The 18,326-nt window shown below is 48.5% G+C and overlaps 1 protein-coding gene across 6 annotated transcripts in view; it reads right to left on the bottom strand.

Moving 5' to 3' along the window:
- Positions 1-18,326, bottom strand: part of NVL (nuclear VCP like) — a 93,664-nt gene that overhangs the window by 47,851 nt on the left and 27,487 nt on the right. For all 6 annotated transcript variants that reach the window (XM_032393912.1, XM_032393913.1, XM_032393914.1 and 3 more), the window contains 5 exons: positions 13,810-14,074; positions 12,385-12,603; positions 11,587-11,691; positions 7,301-7,363; positions 1,003-1,122 (listed from right to left, as the gene is read on the bottom strand). In XM_032393912.1, coding sequence (XP_032249803.1) covers positions 1,003-1,122; positions 7,301-7,363; positions 11,587-11,691; positions 12,385-12,603; positions 13,810-14,074 — 772 coding nt within the window. The remainder of the gene's footprint in view (positions 1-1,002; positions 1,123-7,300; positions 7,364-11,586; positions 11,692-12,384; positions 12,604-13,809; positions 14,075-18,326) is intronic.

Here is an 18,326-nt window from a genome sequence, read left to right as displayed (position 1 = left end):
TAGAAAGTCCACGGGCAGAGGTGGTCATGAGTTTACCTGAGGATTTCTCCAGAAAGCAGCTGGCACACGTCACCACTCCTGGGAGACGCAACACCAACAAATCAGAGGATGAAGATAATTATAATCCAGACTCAAAACAATACAGCAACACATGGGATTTAGAACGTCACAGCGGCCAGGATGACCAGGGAAGGGCCTCTGCCCTGGCCACCGACGTCACCGTGAGAGACAAGACTGTGGAGGGATTTTCTGGGATGCTAGTGAGGACTCCTGGATGAGGAAACAATCTTGCTATGACATGGGTCATACGGACATGAGTTAAGTTTTGTTCTTGCGACTCTGGAAGGCTTCTGGAGATTGTGAGCAAAATGAGGCATTTAATAACTGTTTTATAACCTTCCGGGCACGCGCAGAACAACTATGTGAAGAAAAATCACAAAAGAAATAAAATCACCTCCTTAGTCATCTCGCCATGAATGTCCTTATCAGAGAGTCTCTGCTACCTGTTTCAGAAAGGCCGTCTGTTCCTTACGGGAGGCTTTGTTCCGCTGTGGACTCGGAGACAAGCGTCCCTGTGGTAACAGCACTCCAGCCACTCACCGCACCGGAATTCCTACCAACTGTGACTCAGCACAGTGACGCAGGGGTGTCCGGTGCAGACAAGGAGCACGGCGGAGTCTTAAAGCCCGGCCCTATTTCAAAGGGATCTTAAATTACACTTTCTCCTGTCTCCAGAAACCATGTGTCAGAAGAGAGTCACGATCACGAGGTGGGCTCTTCGAAGCCACGTCATTCCCGTTCCCGACTGCTCGCCGGCATGACCCAGACCAGTGCAACCAAAATCATGTAGACAGAAATGGAAGCAGAGGCCAAGAAAAACCAACTGTCACCCCCAGGGCCTCATTTCGAATTACTAGGTTTCTTCACTGCAAGAATCGCAGTGCTCTTGGGGAACGACTTTGTCAGAACTCACAAAAGGTTTATTAGGGCACTTACACCTACCTCCCGGTCTGACCTTCGAGGGCACAGGGCGTCCACTTCGTCAAAGAAGATGACACAGGGTGCAGAGCTCCTGGCTCGCTGGAACACCTGGCGGACTGCGCGCTCGCTCTCACCGACATACTGACACAGCAGAAACAACACAGAGACGGGTCAGCCCTGGGGTTGCGGTCAAATCTCGGTAAAACTAGTTCTAAACAACAGGTAGGTATCAGAGTCCAAAAAGCATTCGGTTGAACCACATGCAACTGCTGATAGGCACCCATTTTTGATGCATAAAAACAGCCAACGTGTGGCTCAATGTAATAAAATCAGCTATTATTGGTGCTTATACATTTCCTTGTTTGCCAAATGAATATAAGGTCTCCTCCAAGTCAAAAATAATCCCATAATCCTACTGTGTTTTAGAACCGATCTCCTAAGCTTGATCACGTAAGACACCCAGCTGTAACTCTCGGGACTTCAGCTGTGTTGTAACTGCTGTCTGCCGCTCTGCCGTGTTTTCCACACGGTCATGCTGCCGTCATACACTATCAGAGGAGGCAGGCGAGCCAGCGAGGCCTCCACAGGCTCCTCCGTATGACATACTGTACGTTAAAGTCTAAATCAAGGGCGCCTGGCTGGCTCCATCAGAGAAGCATGCGACTCTCGAGTTCGGGGCCATGAGTTTGAGCCCTGCGTTGGGTGTAGAGATGACTTAAATAAATAAAAACTTAAAAAAAAAAAACAACCCAAAATCAAAACATACAACAGTAAGATCAGTCAAGAAATACAGCAATTCACAGGCAGCTATAACATTAGAAAGTCACATGTGAGAATATGTTCTCACTGTTGGCAAAGCGCAAAAAATTGTTCTTGTAAAATTTCGAACTGGTTAACTAAGAAAAAGCAGGTTTTTTCATAATACAACAGCTGAATCAGACAGAATCTGAAAACTCCAAGTATCTCCTGTGCTGTTTTATGGTAAAGTCACACAGGCATGAGGCGCACCATGGACGACAGTGACGAAAGTGTAAGTTTCCCGTACTTCTGCTCATTGTGCTTCTCATGTCTGCACTGCTTCCCAGCCTGCCCTCAGTTCTCCCAACTGTCTGCCGACTCCTCTCCTTCACGGCATCTCTGCTACTGTAACCTGCAGCTTGTGCACCTTCGCCGTGTCATAACGGGAAGTCCTCGGAAGGACGCGGCACTCGCACATTCATCTCCGTCATCACACCGTGCACTCTGCACAAATACAGTAGACTGGTTCGGGTTCCTAAAGAATCTAAGTCAGAACAAGTTCTACCTGGAATGCTGAACCAACATCATCAGACATTTACAAGAAGAGCTAGCCGTGAGTTGTCAGAGGTAAAGTCTCCCACAGGGACAGGCGGGAACAGTCAACATGGCACGAGGACTGTGGACTTGGTAAACCACAATGACCAAGAAAAGGAAAACTTAATTTAGAGAAAGGTAAACCTCAAGTTTCAAAAGGACCCATTAAAAGGTCAGTTAATCTTAACAAAGGCAACACTGATTAAAAATAAACAAACAAAAGAAAACCCCACTATGTTGGCCTTTAAGAAATATTTCAAAAAAGACTATACCTATCATTTCTAATTCTGTATTTAAGTTTTATTTATTCATTTGAGACACAGAGATACAGAGAGAGAGCATGAGCAGAGGGAGGAGCAGAGGGAGAGGGAGAAGCAGACTCCCCACTGAGCAGGGAGCCCGATGCAGGACTTGATTCCAGGACCCTGAGATCATGACCTGAGCCAAAAGCGGACACTTAACCATCTGAGCCACCCAGGCGCCCCTGCCATTCAGTTTTGAACCTTGATAATCTAGATTTGCAAACACAATTACTGAAAATACTCTCCCTAAAGTCACTAACGACCTTTTAGTAGTTGCCAAACCCAAGGTCCTACTTTCAGTTCCTGGTACTCGGTCTGGTTACACTGACAAGGTTGAAGAAGTTAGCCGTCCCGCCCCGCACCCCCCCCCCCAAGGTTTTCAGCCTCAGAAAGTCCTGGGCCTCCTCCCCCTTCAGGAGACCAGCCTGCTTTGCCAACTTTTCCTTCCTTGCCCCAGAGCCATCAGGGGCCCCACTCAATGCACCCCCTAGTAGACCCGGCCCGTTCCCAGGGTTTCAGGTGCCACCCCAAATCTCAGCGCTCCAGACTCACATCCGTGCATCTGCTGGACATCTCCAGACCCCCTGAGTCTGAAATTCCCCAAATCAAATGCATTTTCTAACCCCGAGAGGTCAATCTTCCTCAACAGACCACCTCATCTCTGCCCCAGTCATGCTGGACTCTGCCGCAGACCTCTTCCCACACCTCTCCCTAGAGAACAGGTGAGACCACCATGAGATGACCAGTCACACTTCTCAGATCTGACACCACGGCGCTGGTGAGGCCGTGGGGACCCCCAATCACAGCCGGGGGACGTGTAACTCAGCAACAACCACCTTGGGAAAAAAGCTGGCAAAACTATTTTTGGGGAAAAGTGCACACACTGTAGAAGAGACAGCAATTGTCTTCATGTACACACCCTTGGGAAATAGCTCCAAATGTATGTATATATGTGTATATAAAGTTCGACCTAAACATCCATCAAGAAAGCAGCTCATTTTTTTGTAAAATGTGGTTATATCCATTCGGTGGAATACCACACAGAAGACTAACAACCTCGAGGGAAACATACCAACCAAAATAAAATCTGCGATAGAATGATTCAGAAGAATTACTTATTAGGTCACTCAGATATATATGGTCTTCACCCACAGTTTCTGAGAACCCTCAGGGCCACGAAAGTAAAAGGAGGTGTTGCTCATCAAGGTGAATTTGGACCCCACCCGAGGGCAGGGCTGCTGCCAGGAGGACGTGTGGTCAGAGGAATGGAATTTTCAGTCCTCCTCACCCCCCACCTCCTGGTACAGGACGGTGCTGGAGACTGAATCAGCCAAAGGTCAGTGACTCAGCCGATTATGGCTATGTAATCACACCTCCACAAAAAACCAAGACGACAGTTTTTCAGTCCTTCTATACCAGGTAAGCAGTTTGCCACCCCATACCCCAGAGCCAGGCCCCAAGCTCCAAAGACTCCTGTTTGGGACTTTGCCCCATGTACCTCTTCATTTGGAGGTAGATTCTTATCCTTTATCATATCCTTCGATAAACACAAGTGTTTTCCTGAGTTCTGGAGCTGCTCTAGTAAATTAGCAAAAGAAGGAGGAGGCTGTTGGAACTTCCAATCTGGTGACAGCCTGGGGCCTGGGCCTGGTATCTGCAGTGGAGGATGGGGGACCCCGCTGTAGGACTGAGCCCCTAGCCTGTGGAGTCCGATGCTGTGTCCTGGCCGACTGTGCCAGAATGGAGTTGACCTGAGTCGAGTTCTTAGACCCCCTGCCGGTGTCTGAGATTGCTCGATGTTTTGGGGGGGGGGGTGATCCCTTCCCCCCCGGAACTGGGTCCGGGAACTCTAAAATAATTATAATGTTCAACAAAAATAACAATAAAATCAAGTTACAAAAGAACACGTACCACTTACATAAAGTGTGTTTTTTTTGTTTTTGCTTTACTGTTTATGAAAGCGTTCCAAACACGTAACAAAAGTAGGCATAAGAGTATACTGAACCCCAAACATGCCCATCACCCAGCCTCAATCATCATCTGCTCAATTCCTGACCAACCTTCACCTAACAGATGCTCCGCTTTTCATTCTTGTCATTTTGAAGGAGAGCCCAGACATCGTATTTTATTTGTAAATATTTCCCTATCTCTAACGAAAAACAATGGTTTCTGACAACGACATCATCACACTTAAAACTGGTTTTCCTTTTGTTTTTTCAGTTTTAATTCCAGTGCTGTGAACACACAGTGTAGTATTAGTTTCGGGAATACACACGGTGATGCACACCTCCCCGCCTTACTCAGTGCTCATTAGGACAAGTGCACTCCGCATCCCCGCACCGAGTTCACCCTTCCCTTAGAAGTTATTTTCTTAACATCAAATATCCACTCAGTGTTCAAATTTCCAATTGCCCCCTAAACAATGATGAGACGTGTACAACAATACTGTGTGTTGCTGAGGGATAAATACACAAAGTAAATGTAGAAAGTACACGGAATCAATGAACAGCAAATTCAGGATTATGGTAAATTCTCCGGGAGAGAGAACTGGGTCATGGTTAGGGAAGGTCTGCAGGGGCGTCGAACATCTTGGTTTTGTGTATTTTTTAAAGCTGGGTGACAGATACAGAGGATTCATTCCATTACTCTTCATAACTTTTTCTGTGCTTGGGATATTTCATAATAAAGTTAACAAAACGTTACACGCTTGCTTTACGGCCTCCTGGGTCTCCGCGATTCTGGAGAGGACACCCCAGCTCTCGCGTGGAGGACGGCCCTTCACTGTCCCGCGGGACCTTCTTTTCCAGCCTCATCCCTGATCAATCCTCTCCCTCCAAGGATCACTTCTAACACCTCCTCTGCCAGAGTGCTGAAATGAAGTACAAAAGAAGTACACACATAGAAAGCCCACAGGAGGGGCGCCTGGGGGGCTCAAGTCGTTGGGTGTCTGCCTTTGGCTCAGCTCATGATCCCAGGGTCCTGGGATGGAGCCCCGCATCGGGCTCCCTGCTCGGCGGGAAGCCTGCTTCTCCCTCTCCCACTCCCCCTGCTTGTGTTCCCTCTCTTGCTGTGTCTCTCTCTGTCAAATAAATAAGTAAAATCTTAAGGAAAAAAAAAGCCCACAGGAAATGCCTAAATATGAATCCTTACTTCAGGAGGAAAGTATCACACAGAATAGGAAACACATAAAAACTGGTAGGGGGGATAAATTTAAAAAGCCTTTTATTTAATTTTTTTTAAGATTTTAAGTAATCTCTATACCCAAGTGGGGCTCGAACTCATAACCCCGAGATCAGGAGTTGCACGCTCCACTGACTGAGCCAGCCGGGCACCCCTAAAAGACCTTTTAAAACAAATGATAAGGAGCACCTGGGTGGCTCAGTTGTTGGGCGTCTGCCTTCGGCTCAGGTCATGATTCCGGGGTCCTGGGATCGAGCCCCGAGTCAGGCTCCCTGCTCGGCGGGAAGCCTGCTTCTCCCTCTCCCACTCCCCCTGCTTGTGTTCCTTCTCTCACTGTGTCTCTCTATGTCAAATAAATAAATAAAATCTTAAAAAAAAAAAAACAACGATAATACTTTCACTTCTTCGTTTGAATCACATGACAGAACGGCATTTTTACTTCTCACAGGGATGAAGAGATAAGAAGATATTCAAAATCTCTTAAATTTGAGACACTATATAAACTCCTAATTACAGAAAGAAGTTACTACATAAGATGGTAGTATTTTTCCCCCGAAGTACTTTTATTTATTAAAACTTAAGTCATTTGGGGGGGCACCTTGGTGGCTCAGTCGATTGAGCGTCCAACTCCTGATCTTGGCTCAGGTCATGAACTCGGGGTCATGAGTTCAAGCCCTGTGTTGGGCTCCGTGCTGGGTGTGGAGCCTGCTTTAAAGAAAAAAACAACTCGAGTTGTTTTCGCCACAGGACACGAGGGCAAGGCAAGCAGAGAAGGAGTCACGTAACCGAGACTCAAACCTCAGCTCTCCTCCCCCAGCCCTCGGACTTTGGCCAAGATGCGTGCCGCCTGCAGACTTCAGTTTCCTTGTTTGGAAATCAGGATTCAGAGGAAACAATAATTCGTGTCTCACAGGGTTGTTGAAGAAGAATGCAGGTGACCCTTGAACAACAGACGGGGTTAGGGGCACAGACCCCCCTCCCCACCACCATTGAAAATCTACGTGTAACATCTGACTCCCCCAAAACCTAACCACTAAGAGCCTGCTGTTGACCTTCAGAAGCCTTACCGACAACATAAACAGTCAACTGACACCTACTTTGTATGTCCTGTGTATCACACACTGAATTCTTACAAGAAAGTTATTAGCAGGAGAGAAGAAAATATGATTAAGGAAATCGTAAGGAAAATACACTGCTAGGACCGTATTTACTGAAAAGTCTCTGCATGTAAGTGAGCCTGTGCAGCTCAAACCCAGGCCGCTCAAGGGCCGACCACGTGTGTACAGCGTGTGACGGACACTCAGCACAGAGCACACACTTCAAATGTTATTTCCATTTCGCAGGTGGGAACACGGAGGCTCAGAGCTGAGGAGACTTACTAAGGAGAGCAGCTACACACACTCGGTACCGCCTGCAGCGGAGATTCTACCAAAATGCCGCGTCCGTAAGTGGAGAGGCCGCAAGTCTCCTAAGCTATACTCATGGCTGATGCCACAGCGACTTACCATGTTGAGCAATTCGGGGCCCTTGACAGATATAAAGTTCAGTCCGGATTCATTTGCAACAGCCTAGGGAAAGGAAACCAAAGGACACAAGTCAGACAAATATAGACTAAAGTAACAGTAAATCGTGACAGCGCAGGGGCTTTTGCAGTTTATGCTGTTCCCCTTCTCTTACAGCTGTGTTTTCCTTCTTAGACGCGCAGCTCACATATGGGAAAAGGAGAAATGGGTTAAACAAAAAAAAATCAATGGAAGGTTCACCTACAACCTTCTAAGAACCACTCAGACTAGAAATCAGATGGAGATGACACAAACATCTATGTCAGCGTTTTGTTTCTGTAAACTCGCTCACATACATACATTTGCACATTCGTAGCTCTAGCTTGGAATTCCAGTGAAACCATAATCTCTGCATCCAACACGCCTTGCCCAGTGAAAGCAATCATTTGCTCATGACCTCAAATTCAAAAACATCAGTATCAGCCTTGGCCAAGGGTCATTGTTTCCAGATTATTTTTAATAACAATTAAACCTCATGGCTCAAAGCCAAAGAGAAGCACGAAGGAGACACATGCGGTTATAAGTGTGGAAGAATCTGACAAAGATCATCTGAAGGTCACCTGGATGCAGAGATGAAACCTGAGCGAAATCACCCAGAGCTTCACAAGGACGAGGGAAGGGAGTTCCTCCCTCTCCTCCCCTTGGAGCCTGACCTCGGAGCTCCAGATCTACACCCAACATACTGCTCGGCATCTCCCTCCTGATCGGACACGCATCTCAAATCCGTCATTACCAGAGCGGCACACCTGGATCTGTCCCAACTCCCTCCACACCCCACACTTCCAATTCCAACAGCTTTTAGCCCCAAACCGCGGTGTCCCCTTGACCCTCTGTCTTGTGACATCATCCAATCTGCCCGAAAGTCCTGTTAGCTCTGATGTCAAAATGCAGGAGTCCACCACTCTCTGCTTCTCCACCACACACCCCCTCATGCAGACAGCCTCATCATCTGCCTGGATATGCAAAGAAACCAAACCAAACCGAAAAGACCCTGACTGGTTTCCTCTCCCTCTTGCTTTCCTCTGACCCATTCTCACACTGCACCTCGCACGCTTCTAAAAACGTCAATCGTTATCATTTCCCGAGGATTCGCATTCATCTTTGAGTACGACGTGAAGTATGCACCACAGCTCACAAGCCTGCAGTCTGGGACAGGACAGCTTCTTCATGGTCCAGACACTGGCTTTCTCTGGATCTCAAGCTCAATCAAGCCCTTCCCCACATCAGGGATTTTGCCACTGCCGTTCCCTCTGCCTGGAAGAGCCTTCCCCTTCTGTCCCTGGTGCCTCCTGTGGCCAGCCGGTCCCTTAGGACACAGCCAACTGTCAGCATCCCCGAACATCACTACCTCAAACAGTCACCTCCCACCCAATCATTCACCACAATCTGCTTATTTCCAGCCTCACGTAGCTGAGCCTCCAGTGTTACCGTAGGACTCGTTTCCTGCCTGTCTCTCCGGCCAGACCGTAAATACCACCAGAGGAGGTGCCTGGTTCACCTCCAACAGCTGCCGGCACAGGGTAAGGAAGTCACAGGAACGCACGCGAGCTCTGCCACGGAGGGAGCGCTCGGCGGTCTCTGTCCTAGCTTTCACTCAGCACAACACGGAAAGGGGAGTCAGGGAGCGCATCTAATGAAGGCTGACGCACCCACATCAGGTTTTCAGCTTCCACCCATCAGATTCCCAAGATTTAACCCACTAACACCCCCAAGAGCTCCTGAAGTTGTTGGAAATCTTGTGTCCTCGGTGAAGTGCAGTGAGCACAATTCACTTTTTCCTTCGTGGACATCAGCCTGAGCCTCCTGCACATGGTCAGGGGCTGTCTGCTTCGGGCCAGAGCCCCAGGCACTCACTGACCTTACTCCTCTCTCTGCAGTTTCCTCGTCAGTCATCAACGTGCAGGGTGCCGGCTCCGGCTACCACATGCCTTGACCCCACACTACTCGCACACTTCCCATGTGCCAGGGTTCAGAAAAACGTCATCTTACTGTGATCGTTGAGTAAACAAAACCACCAAGGTTAGCCCAAATCGTCATTTTATGGCCCAGTCTAGGTGCCGGGCTCTGACCCGCAAGTGGCTCCACGACCTTCCTCCAGTAACACTTGCTTCTGCCATCTAAGGACATTTTCCACCATTTCAAGATTTTCAGGCACATACCTCCTGGAGCATCTGAAGAAAGTGGTGAACCCTCTCCCAGCAAAAAGTACACAGCCGCACAAACACCGCCTGGGCTCCTGGGCCCAGTGAGCCTGAAGGCCACCCATGGCATGCTCGGTAAGATTCCCCACTCCACATGGGCAGGGGCCGGAACGCGGGCGCACACACAGGTATCAAGCTGTTGGCAGTCGGGGGAGGCAAGAGCAGGGGGAAGAGGAAAACCTGGTCGATGGATTTCAAATAACCCAAGCTGTCTCCCTTCTGCCGCGGAAAGGCTACTCAAAGGCAGATGTAACTAATTAAAAACAAACCAACGTGACAAGGCACCCAGGCCGGAGTCCTGCATCCGCCTGCTGAATTTACACGTTCACAGGCATGACCCTCCTTCTGGCTCTATCCTTCCAGAACTGCTGCCCTCTCCGTGGCGCCCTCTGCCCCCCCGTGGCTCCCACACTCCGGCAGAGCCAGGCCCTAGAAGAGTGCCAGAAGCACGGAGCAAGGAAATGTAGTCGTATCAGTAAGTTTGGAAAACTTCAAGTGTGTTATTTGACACGTGGATATTTGATATTTACTGTGGCTACCGGATATTTACTGAGCAGTCACAAATTCTGTGGACCCTGTGGCACTTACTAAAAGTGCTATTAATTTTCATTTCCTATTTACAAGTAATTCAAATACTTTAAAAAGCTGATGAGGGCTAAGTAAATTATAGATGAAACATTATCCAGACATTAAAAATGACAGCCAACATACCTTACAGATAAGGAAAAGGAGTCTAATATGTATGATTCCAAAGGAAAAAAAACCACAGACTGAGAAATTTGCCCACATAAATATGAAAAAAAAAAAAAAACACAAAAAAGCCATGTGTCAAAAATATGAAGTCAAAAGTGTCAAACTGATAACATTTACAAATATGACAGATTTTATTATATGAAGAATGATTATATAATTACACACATATCAATGGAAAAACAGGCAAAGGATATGAACAAACAGTTCATTAAGAAAAATAGCCAATAAATACATAGTTTGACAAGCCCACTGGTAATTTTTAAAATGTGAATTAAAAAGTATCAGATACCATTTTTGCCTCCCCAACCATCAAAGATTAAAATCAGCATTATCAGCTCTTGCTAACGCAGGGTGTGGGGGACGATACGCTGATAGGGTTGAATCTGTACAAACCACCTGGAAGGCACTTCGGTGATGGAGCAGATGTAATCTGGTAATGGGTAACTTTGATCAAGTGGTAATGGGTCAAAAGGTTTAAAAACATGCATTCCTTTTATTGAAAATTTATTTAGGAATTCATTCTAATCAAATGATCAGCTGAGGTACCAAAAATGTAAGTACAGGACTATTCAAGGTAGTGTTTCAATGGGGGATCATTTCTGTAAGTTACAGAATATCTTTATGTCAGAATACTACACAGATGCTAAAAATATGGAGGTGTATATATGTTGACACGTTCAAGAAATACTGCTCTGTGGGGAAAGCATCATTAAAGACCTTGTATTTGTCAAAACATGTGCATCGGGACAGGCGAGTATGGAGAACGTCTGGAAGGACTGACCATGGAACAAAGCGGCGGTTAGCTGTGGTGAGAGGATTATAAGTAGTGCGACCCCTCCTCTGGCTTCTCTGTATTTTCTATTGCAAGAAAACAATTCTGTGAAACAATTGTTAGGGACGTAGAGGAAAACATTTAAGTTATAAATGATAACTACAGCGATGCAGGAAAGAAGGTCAGCTACAAACCACAAGTACACAACGGTGCTCGCTAAAAAGCCAGACAACAGAAAACACGGTAAATGCTGTGTTAAAATCAATGGGGTGATGGCTGATGCACAAATTTTTTCTTTTGCAAATTTCCAATGATGTACTTTTTGTAATTAAAATAAAAGTGGGAAACCTTTCCGAAGAAATGGTCAGTCTTGCTAGAATGAGCCTGTGACAGAGATTATATAAAACCCGCTCACTGTAAGAGGCTGCAACCTGAGGGTTCAACTCCTACTCTCCTCCCCGACAGCAAGAAAGAAAACAGGGGCAGCTGTGTGCACACTGTACCTTTGCCAGCAGCGTTTTCCCACAGCCGGGGGGGCCAGCCAGGAGGACCCCAGCGGGAGTCACCAATCCAAGAGCTCTGAACTGATCGGGGTTGCGCACCGGTGCCTGTGAACAAGGCCCACGTCAGTCGTGACAAATGTCCACTCTGTACTGCGTGTCTGAATGACCTCGATGCATGCTGCCGACACAGGTGATAAATACGGGACTCCCTGCTCTAGAGGAAATCACTTAAACATAAGTTCTGAAAACGTTTTAAACATTAGGATACAATACTTCAGCATCTTAAAATCATGGGTTTTTTTTAAGTTACCTAAATTCCCAGGTTATAAAGCTTTCAGGCAGGGCCGTGCCGTGAGGCTCAGAAGCAGGAGTGCCCTGCGTGGTCAGGGGACACAGACACATGCTGTACCCCTGCTCTTCGCTTTTAGCAGCCCCACACCTCAAAGCAGATCATCCTTCATTAACGAACCACAGAATGCTCAGGAAGGTAGAAAAGTAAGCATGATGAAAATTAATCTGAAGTTTCATGGGCACTAAACCGCTCTGACCCTTAGAGGGTGAGAGAGTTGAGAAAATATTTCTCAGTCAGCTCTTGGTTGAAAGCTACATTTTTTTTCGTTCACTGCCAAGAATTCAAGCACAACCATGAGAGTAAATCTAAAACAGATGTCAGAAGAATGAGAAACTGCTGGATGCTTAATTAGAATCTAACAGGACCCACGGAAGAAAGCTACAGCCAGCCCATTTAGACACGCCGCCTCATGCACATGCCGGGCGCCCAGTGGCAGACACACCTACCAGTATCGCCATGGTGAGCTCCTCCCGGATATCTTCCAGGGCGCCGATATCTGCCCAGGTCACATTGGGGACGGTGACAAAGCCTTCCCTTTTGGCAGAGGGCTGGACGGAGGCCAGGGCAGCAGTGAAATCACCCCATTCGATGCACAGCCCCCGCAGCTGCTCCTCGGACAGGGGCTCGTGGCTCCTCAGCAGCTCCAGCAGCCGCTGTAACTCCTCCTGACAGGAAGCGATTGAGGGGGGAGATGAAGAAACGTGAAGTCTGTTGACAAAGTTATTTCGTACCTTTAAAAACTGCTACTGCGGTATTTCTTTCAGCTATAACGAGCCAAAAGGGGCAGGTCCCCTGACTGGAATGGAACGCAGGAGGATGGCCAGGGGCCACCAGCAGCTGATCGTGTTCAGGTCCACAACCACCAATTCCCACGTTTCATTTATAAGGAATTGAACAGTAGCTGAACTCTGATGGAATTAAACCGAAGTTACGCCGGTGGGAGCATCATTCACAGCACGGCTCCCCAGGGGCTTGTCCCCCACACAGAGAGCAGGCCGGCATCCTAGGACTACACTGAACCTTGAGCTTCAAAGGCAGATTTCTTGCTTTGTAAAGAATTTTATGAAAGGACGGGTGAACACTGAGTAATTCAATTCATAAAATCCCAACTTACGTACAGCATTATATAAGGACTAAGATTATTGTGAATTTTAACAGATATAGTAGTGGTTCCAAATGAGTAAGGAGGGAAAAGACATCTGAAACCACAGACCGAGATGCCCGCTCTGGAGAGCAGAGGCCGCGTGGCTCGGGCAGGCCACGGCCTCTTACGCTTAACCCCTCTGATCACAAGCCGCGTGAAGCCCCCGTGCAAACCATCAAGTGCTACACAAATGTTGTGCTGAGCTTCACGACTCACACAGCTCGCGGCTGCCGCGCGGACCGTGCTCTGAGCCGCGTGCAGCGAGCTCACCATGGACTGCGCCGGTGCCCGTGACCAGACGGTAACCAGGAAACAGGACCGAGTGCCCAGTGCTCTTACAGCAGCGGGCGAGCTCTCTCTGGCCAGGCCTGCAGGGTAAACACTGTAGGCTTTGTGGGACTCCCGTATGAACTGAGAAGCGTGACAGCAGGGAGGCGATGTGTAAATGCAGCTGTGTCCCTCCGTAACTTCGGTGTCCATGACAGGCAGCAGGCGAGCAGCCCACGGCTCGCCAACCCCTGCCTCCACAATTTCATAATCCATGCTGTAAAAGGAATTTACTCAGGATCAGCTGAAAAAGTAAAACAACTTGTACTTTCGAAAACACAGCCATTCTGGGTGTGACTGATCATCACACCGCGGATAAAATGCCGATAAAACCAAAAATCATACACCTCAACTCCACCGACACCTGCTACATGGCCAACGTCAGGACTGGTGAAGGTACCTGCACAGAAAGCGCCAGTGTCCCAGGAGCGGGCTCGGCGCCTATCCGGTCTTCCCGGCCTCGTCCAGACAGCAAACCCGCACTCGCGGGATCCGGGGACAGGTGCTCCTGCAGCACCATCAGGACCCTGCTGACCGTACCCATGGCTGCCTCTTGGCACAGCGCCATCAGGTCCGCACCAACGAAGCCTGGCGTCAGGTGTGCTAAGTGACGGAAAGGGAAACTCTCCGGGAGTCTAAGTTTTCTGCACAAAGTTCGAAGTATTCTGTAGGAAAGACAAGGGCAAAAAAATTCAGATTATTGACCCACTAGTCAAAACAAGTTACTGTTTATTTGAGGTAAATTCCACTTTGAGAGTAGATTAAATGGACATCTGCCAGAAATAAAAGCCACCAGACTCAAGTAAACCATCAGTTCTATCCATCACAGAAAGCCAGGTTGATACACACCTTAACACCCAGTTTCACGTTAGGACAGTTACTTCTCCAACTTCACCGTACTGCACGTGTGAGAAAGCTCGCTCACCTGAAGTGGCACCAGGTAGGGCCAGGGAAACGTGGGCCTCCAGGTAATGACCATCAAAGGAGGACCTCAGACAATTTGCGGTAAGAGCTCGTGAAGAAACTCACAAGCCGTACAGACAATCAGCACGGGAGCTCAGAAGCCGGCTTGGCCGCTCGCCAGCCTGGGCCCATCACTGCCCTGCGCACTTGGGTTTGGTCGCTTGTTAGCTATGAATTATAGTAGCGCTCACTCGCAGGGGTGTCGGCATGAGCACAGCTAAACCCCCAGAACAGTGGCTGAGCTCCGGTGAGCACCCAAGTGTCAGTTACTACGATTCACATACTGTGATGTTACCGATGAACTTGGACAGGGAAATAGTCTTGAATTTCCAAAGTTGTAGGGCAGAGGAGTATTTTCAAATGTCAAGCCGATGGAGAATAAGTCCCAGAAAAGTCACTTGAGATCATGTAAGTGAACAGAAAAGCAGCAGATAAACATTACTGACCAATGAAAAATCACTCACTCAGACACTCTACACAACAGAAAGCAAAAAAACGTTCCAGCGTAAAACCATTTTCACATGAAAACTAAGATATTCAGAACGTTAGGAGAAATAGCTAACATAAATAAGTATCCTTTTCTCAGTTACAACTTCTATTTCTGAAAATATGTGGATATTTCCAGTCACCTTGGAAACTCCAAAGGAGGGGAAATTACCCAGGAAGAGATTTCCAGTTTCAAGATGGCAGAGTGACTGTTGCAGAAACACTTCCTCTGCCCAGAAAAATAACAAGAATCGGAAGCACGAAATCCATAGTCCATGGAACCAGGAGGCGTCTGGACTCTTGCCATCCCGAGCCCAGCCCGTTCTGGAAGGGAGCCACAGGAACGGGCAACAAGAGCATCAGTCTTTATTTGTATGAGGTCCTTCAAAAGCCGTCACCACTGGTCTTTGGCTCCAGGCTCCAGCGCAGCTCCATGTAGAGAGAGCTATTTACGCTGCTAGGACACTCAGGGGACGGGTGTTCGGAGGGTTCTGATGCTTGCTTACACGTCTTACTACCTAAGAAGAGAAAGGCCCTCCGACACGGGTCTCTCTGTGTCAGCTCTAGCTGATGCCCCAAAAATCCCCTAGAAAAGATTCAAACAGTAGGGGTTCCCAGAATAAATGATGCAGGTTTAATGCTGTATTTGACTATAAATAGGATGAATTTTAACTCATCTTTAAAAAATACACCTTTTATTTTGGAAGTTTTAGATTTACAGAATTATTGCAAAGACAGTACAGAGTTCCATATACCCCACACCCGTCTCCTACTACTATGGGCAATTCTGAGGATTACTGGCCCAGAATTTTGTAGAGGACCCCTCAATGGGATTAGTCTGATATTTTTATGGTGGTTAGACTAAGTTAACGTGTTTTCGGGAAGAAGAGCGCAGAGGCGGAGCATTGTTCGCGCCCCTCACCACAGGGACGTGAACCCCGACCAGCAGGCTGGACGCCATGTTTGGCAGGGTCTCTGCTGTGAGGTTGGTCCTTCCCGCTTCCACACTGTACTCTTTGGAAATAAGTCACTATGCCCAGCTCGCATTCGAGGAGTAGGGAGTTAGACTCCACTCCTTCAGGGAGGTGCATCCACATAAATCATCCAGAATTCTTCTGCACCAGAGACTTGCCTTACTTCTTTATTCAGTCATTTATTTATATCCGCACAGGCCAAGCAATGCTTGACTGCCCATACTCTCAAACCGCCATTTATGAAGAAACGAAGTGGATGATAAATGACGTAGGAGAGGGGACAAAGTCAGATTAACCTTCCTCGGAGAGGTGCACTAATGAGGAGGGAGGAGATTTGTCTGGTGAACCCCAAAGAGCGGGGACTGGAGGCACCCAAGTGCTGGGCGGCAGAAACGGGGGCCACAGAGGAGCCCCAAAACCAGCAAGTTCCGGACAGCCTGCATGAGAAGCACTAAGACCCCACATCCTCTGCACGCCCTCAGTCAGCAGGATCTCCGGAGTGCACTGCCTGCCAAGCCTGAAGCAGGAGAGGGGAGGTCCGGGTGCGCGGACGACCGCAAGCCCCTCCACCAGGAAACCGGGGTGTGCGATCCCGCACTCCTTCCCTGCCCGTGTCAGGAGTCCAGCAGCTACAGCAGCTAGACCTGCGGCCCACGGTGCTGTCTGCTTCTGAAAAACCTGAAGTGACTCAAGAAAAACATCTACGAAATGGACACATGGAGTTCTCTAGCTAAAATGTTAGCTGGTCGTCTGACTGCTTTATAGTGACACTCAGGCTTCAACAAACCCGCTCACACCGCAAATGTCCCATCGGCCACGGTCGGCCACTCGAGGAAAGCACCCACAGGAAATGATACTGCTGAATCCATCGTCAGGACTCCCAGCACAGCAGGCACTGTTGCTCAGACTGTGCCCATGATGCTCCTCACTGCCTCTCCCTGCGACACAAGGCACAGGACAGACCAGAACACACACGCATGCAGACGCGGAGGAAACAGAGAATATAAAGAAGTTGCAAGAGGGTTAGCAAATGAAAACAATACAGCAATTATGAATTCCAGAACAGTTAAAATGGTGAAAAAAAGGTCATATGATCCTGATACAGGACTTGGGTCAGCAGGGAACAATATTTATACAGAGGAGAAATGAAAATGCTAGATACGGATACCTGAGCTCGCCCCTCCTAATCAGGTGCTCCTCTTTGTACAACTCAGACCCCAGGGCCTCTATTTTCTTTCTTAAATTCTAAATCTCGGCTCCCTCCTTGCCTGAACCTAGACTGTTGAGCATTACTCTGGGAAAGAAACCCCAAGACCAGGCCTACTGGTGCCATTCTACACCCCAATCCTAAACACTGCCTGAAAATCCCGTTACCCTAGCTGGCTCATCTCAAATCATCCAAGAACATCATTTCAGACTTTCATCCTCCTTCAGCCTCTATCGGTCACGTGCCTGACTTTCATCAGACGATCTCATGGCTTGATTCATAGAGAAAATGCCGTTTTCCAAGTACCCCAGCAACTAGCCCCCTGGCCTGTGCCCCCTTCCCTCCGCTGCTGCTCCAACAGAAGCGCCCCGGCACCCCGGCCAGCACCCCCGGGTTCCCATTCCCCATTCCTCCCACTCCCTCCTTCCCACAGCATTCCAAGGCATTCTGGTTTCTCCTATCCTATCCCCCCCAGACACCCCAATATCCCCCTCGCACGGCCACTACCTCCCTCTCCCCCTTCGCAGCCAAACCTCCCTTCGGGGAATCGTGGAAGTCCGCTCGGTTACTCCTTCTCTTTCCACTCACTCAACCACTCGACCCACCGGGATGCTGCCCGATCAGTCCACTCACAGGGCTTTCGGCTCAGGTCACTGGGACCGCAAGGTGCTCCGATTCCAGCAAAGGTGCTCTGGCCCTGCCCTCCTGCGGGGAGCGCTCGCTTCCCTCGCTCCCATTACAAACATTCTCCTTTCCCCAGCACTCCGGCTCCCTCTGTCCCCTGAGCCTGCCCCAGGACCTCTGACCTCTGCTCCTCGTGCTCCGGCCAATCCGCTCAACTCTCAGAACTTCAGCTGCCTTCAATATGCTGATGATTCTCCAATTTTTACTTCCTCAGAGCTCCAGACTCATCCAATTGCCAAGTTGACATCTCTACTTGGACAGCCTGTAGGCACGTCTAGCTCAACTGCCCCGATCTGCTTCATCCTCCCTAAATCCTCTTCTAACACTGGCTTATCTCCAGGATTTCCTATCCCCTCAGAGAAAACCAGGAGCACAGATGCTTAAATCAGAAACCTGGGAATATTCCCTCCTGTTTAATCACAGCCCCCACCTTCACTCATTCCTTCTGCCAAGAAATGCACCTGACTGGCTCTACTTGATAAATGTCTGATTACTCCAGCTGTGCTCTCTCCATGCTCCCCACATTGGGCATCCCCCCAGCTGTGCCCTATCCACGCTCCCTCCACCAGGCACCCCCCAGCTGTGCCCTATCCACGTTCCCCC

The sequence above is a fragment of the Phoca vitulina genome, unplaced genomic scaffold (genome assembly GCF_004348235.1).
Source record: "Phoca vitulina isolate PV1807 unplaced genomic scaffold, GSC_HSeal_1.0 scaffold78, whole genome shotgun sequence".
Lineage (NCBI taxonomy): Eukaryota > Metazoa > Chordata > Mammalia > Carnivora > Phocidae > Phoca > Phoca vitulina.
The sequence above is the reverse complement of the archived record's forward strand: the minus strand, read 5'-3'. Positions and strand labels throughout refer to the sequence as shown.